Consider the following 4,557-nt stretch of genomic DNA (forward strand, 5'->3'; position numbering starts at 1 on the left):
CCCGGTGAGCGCCTAAGACCTCCCGCGTGCGGTGGTCCCGGTGAGCGCCTAAGACCTCCCGCGTGCGGTGGTCCCGGTGAGCGCCTAAGACCTCCTGCGTGCGGTGGTCCCGGTGAGCACCTAAGACCTCCTGCGTGCGGTGGTCCAAGTGGGAACTGCTTTGTCAAGGCTGCAGGTGTGAGCTCGGGGGCCCAGGGCTGTCCAGGGTCGGACTCAGTACCTCCTCTGGGGAAGCCTCAGGTGATGCTGGTCACCCAAGGACTCCTGTTGCAGCACATACCTGTTGACCAGGTATTAGAGGTTTTGTTGTTTATTAACTTGCATCGTTGTCTCTGCATTGGAGACTACCCTGGATCAGAAGCTGATGTTTCATCTTATCGCTTCTCCAGTGTGGCCAATACCCCTGTGTCCCCCATCGCTTGGGAGAGCACCCCACCTTTCAGCACCCCCAGAGCCTCTCATTCTCTTGGTCCATACCCAAGCCAGGCAGGGCGTGCTTCTGGGTTCTGTAGTGCTGCTCAGGTCTCTGCGTCTCCACTCCGTGCTCACCGCTGCTTCGTGGTCCACACGGTGGAGTTGGAGTGTGCGTCTCCCCTCCAGTGCCTCTTCCCGTGGCACTCCCCATCGCCACACTTGATCCTAGCAGTGCTGTGCGGCCAGTCTACTGCCTCATGCAGAGCGCCCTCCTGTCCCTAGGGACACCCCTTCTGCCCTTTGGAGCACCAGACCATTCATGGCTGTCTGACTTCCTTTAAAGACACCATCTCCCTTGAAGAGCATGAAGTCTGAGGGCGCCTGTGAAGGGACCCCTTCCTTCTGCTGATGCAGCCTGGTGGTTCCAATGGCTGCAGGCGGTGCTGACTGGAGCATGTGCAGCCACCAGCCGTGGCCTGGTACCCCCCACCAAGAGCGTGTGCTCCTTTTGAGTCAGTGGCCAGCCACCGCCTCCGTGCTAGCCCCCGGTTAGTGCTGGCGTTCCACTCTTGTTGCTCTGTGCAGGGTCGATCTCCTCCTGTGACGCCTTCCTCAACGTCTTCCAGTCCAGAGGTCTGAGGCCGGAGGTCATCTGTCCTTGTGCCAGTTCTCCTGAGGCGCTGACTGTCGCCATCCGCAGGTAACCTCATTCCTTGCTATGTCTTGTGAGCACTTAGTTGAGTCCTCTGCATACAGCTGAGTTATCCTGGAGCTGTGCCTGTGCCTGTTAGGATCCAGGCCCATTTGTACGGCAGCACCTTGGTGCCTGGCTCCCCACTTTTTGCCAGCTTGGGTTTGCGTGGGGAATTGGGTAGCAACTTCCTGGGCCATACTCTGGGTTCTTGCAGAATGCCGGCTTGCGATTTTCCTAAGTGCTTCCCAAATCGGAAAGGCCTTGTCATCTCATCTGTAGCCGTAGTAAACATTACAACCTAGGAACTCTTTCTTACTCTGAGGCAGGTGTCGGTCAGCCGTGGAGTCTGTGGGACCATTGACCTTCCTGGAGAAGCTCCCGGCCTGGTGCTTAGTGCCCGGCCACCCACCTCCCGGGAGGGCTGTGCTGCTCTTGTGGAGGTTTTCCTCATGTCATCTCTCTCAGCCTGGAGGGCATGTTGAGCCTGCAGACTGCCCTGAGTGTCCTTGTGTGTGGGTGCGGGGCTGCTGGCCCTTCCTGTGCTCCTCTCCCCACACCTGAGGTTTCCTTTCCCCTCATCTCACCTGCCCCACCCCCAGCTCCATCCTGGGGGCAGAACTCACTGTGCTCATAGCTGAGGTGTCTTAGCCCCAGTTGTAATCTTGTGTTAGCGTCATACATTCATAAATGGTATGTATCTCCACACATGAAAGTCATCCTAAGTTTTTATAAGTCACCCTAACTTGGCCAGGCACGGTGGCTCACGCCTGTAATCCCAGCACTTTGGGAGGCCACGGTGGGTGGATCACCTTAGGTTAGGAGTTCGAGACCAGCCTGGCCAGCATAGTGAAACCCCGTCTCTACTGAAAATACAAAAAATTAGCCAGGCGTGGTGGTGGGCGCCTACAGTCCTGGCTACTCGGGAGGCTGAGGCAGGAGAATCGCTTGAACCAGGGAGGTGGAGGTTGCATTGAGCCAAGATGGCGCCATTGCACTCCAGCCTAGGCAACAAGAGTGAAACTCCATCTCAAAAAAAAAGTAACCCTAACTTTTTAATCACTTAACATTAAAAAAAAAAACTATTGTCGCCTACAAACTATAAATTATTCTTCATTCTTTTGTTCTGTGGTGATTTGTTTTGTGCAACTGTATAATTTTTTTCTTATTGGAGGAAACACTAACATTTGTTGCTCAGTGTTCCAGTTACTATTGTGTATCACAAACAACAGTCATTTTATTGTCTCTCATGCTTTCTGTGGGCCAGGAGCTCAGGAAGGCCTCTGCCAGGTGGTTCTGGCTTGCAGGAGATGGTGTTTGGACAGGAGCGGTGAGGGGCTGAGACAGCCTTGTGTAGGTACCATCTCATGCCCCCACCTGGTCTCTGAGAGTGGGCTGCTCTGGGCTTCCTTGCAGTGCAGTGGCCTCAACACAGTCATTCTGTTTGCCTGGCTTCGCAGGGCTCCAGGCGAGTGTCCCAAGACAATCGGGTAGAAGCTGAATTGACGTTTCTGGCCTGCATTAGAAGTCACATAGCATCACTGCCACTGTAGTCACAGGCCCTTTTCCCACTGAGTGGAGTGTTGACGTCACATTGCAGAGGGGCATGTAGTTTGGAGACATTGCAGCATCTTTAGAACATGCATTTCTCACAAGTCTGTAACATGGAGCAGTGGCTTTGGTGCAGAATCAGGCTGCAGGCAAGGTGGGCCCACTTCCCTGGAATTTTATCCCCCTCATCAGTTAACTCCGTGGTGGTTTTATTTTCTAGGCCACCTGATCTGGGAGGACCACCTCCAAGAAAAGCAGTCCTGTCCATGAATGGTCTAAGTTATGGTGTTATCAGAGTGGATACTGAAGAAAAGTTGTCAGTCCTTACTGTTCAGGACGTTGGTCAGGTGATGCCTGGAGGTAAGGGACATAACCAGAGTGGGTCTTTGTCCGTGACTGATCGATGTAACAAAAAGGGTTTGTTTTGTTTTGTTTGGAGATGCGATCTTGGCCCACTGCAACCTCCGCCTCCCAGGCGATTCTCCTGCCTCAGCCTCTTATAAATGCTCCAGGCTTCATAGTAGTGCTCTAGAAGCAAGCATACAAGTAAAAGATTTTTCAAGAGTGTTTTTCAATGTAAATTGGAATTTTACTTTGTAAAATATTTGCTCAGTTTTTTCCCTCCTTTTGTGTTAAGTTTAAAAATAAGCTAAAATATAAAGATGTGTGTATGGCCTGTGCAGCTCACTTACAGTTCTTTGATGTTTGGGAATATGGTGATAATAGCTCACTGCGTTCCAGACACAGGCTTCCTACTTCACAAGTGTTGAAGCATTTAACCCCATGGCAACCATGTAAAGTGGGCAACTCAGAGGAAAATGGTAATATTTGTGAATAACTTGATAATTAGGTTATCTAAGTAAGTTGTAGCAAGCATGTATCATGGTGGAAGCCTCATGGGAGCTTCCCAGAAATTCCTCTATGTCAGAAAGGCCTATGTGAACTGTTCTGCAGAAGTCGACTCTGTAGGCCTGACCATCATGTTAGGTGTTGGAGGTTTTCCTTGCCAGCCTGAGGCAGCATCTGGCCTGGGAGGCCCTGGTGACAGTCGAGTGGCGACACTGTCACATGGTCTGAGGCTGCCCTCCTTGTAGCCACCCCACAGCTACTTCAGCTTTCCTGCCTCCCTGTGATGGCCCTTCTGGGGTTCATGGGCAGCTGTCTGGGCCCCTTTTGCTGACTTCTAGAGGCAGGACCCCATCTCTCAGTGCAGTCTCCCCCTTTCCAGTGCGGCCCTGACTGTGTTAGGGGTCGCAGACACTTCGAGAGGCTCAGCATCCTGGCCCTTGTGCCTGCAACTCTGCCTCCTGCAGGCGGCTGTGCTGACGGGCTGTGGCTGCTCCGACCCTGTCTGTGGGTGGTGCTGGCAGCCCGGCCATCTCTAACCTGGAGCCTGGGGCCAGCTGGTGCCTGACCCCTGTGTGCACAGATGCTGGGTCCTCACTGAGTAAGACTGAAGCGTTTCAGCCTGTCTTTGGCTCTACTTTTTATTCATGTGAATAGCGTCATTTTCTTCCTGTAATTCTTCTCAGAAATAGAACAGTCAGTCTTTCACAGTGCTCGAACCTGTGGGTAAAACGTTTTCACACATAGCAATCATTGGGGTGTCACTTATTTACGTTATGGGGAAAATACAGGTAACTGTTTAAACTTCCCTGGAAAATCATGATGAGGTCGTGATTCTGAATGAATCTAAGGAACATCTGTAGTTGTGCGCGTTTTATTTGTAAAATGTGGATTAGGACATGACATGTGTGCGCAGCGCTCCCCCAGGTGTGCACGCAGCACACCCCCTTCCTCGGGCGTGTACACAGCGCTCCCCCAGACATGCACGCAGCACACCCTCTCCCCGGGCGTGTACACAGCGCTCCCCCAGACGTGCACGCAGCGCACCCTCTCCC

The 4,557-nt window shown here is 52.7% G+C and overlaps 1 protein-coding gene across 1 annotated transcript in view; it reads left to right on the forward strand.

Moving 5' to 3' along the window:
* The window catches only part of DIP2A (DIP2 disco-interacting protein 2 homolog A (Drosophila)), a 106,971-nt gene that overhangs the window by 74,863 nt on the left and 27,551 nt on the right, over window positions 1-4,557 (forward strand). Inside the window, exons 17-18 of the mRNA XM_011954211.1 lie at window positions 1,000-1,114; window positions 2,877-3,016. Of these exons, the coding sequence (XP_011809601.1) occupies window positions 1,000-1,114; window positions 2,877-3,016 (255 nt within the window). The remainder of the gene's footprint in view (window positions 1-999; window positions 1,115-2,876; window positions 3,017-4,557) is intronic.

Source organism: Colobus angolensis, unplaced genomic scaffold, assembly GCF_000951035.1.
Source record: "Colobus angolensis palliatus isolate OR3802 unplaced genomic scaffold, Cang.pa_1.0 Scaffold38, whole genome shotgun sequence".
NCBI classification, from domain to species: domain Eukaryota; kingdom Metazoa; phylum Chordata; class Mammalia; order Primates; family Cercopithecidae; genus Colobus; species Colobus angolensis.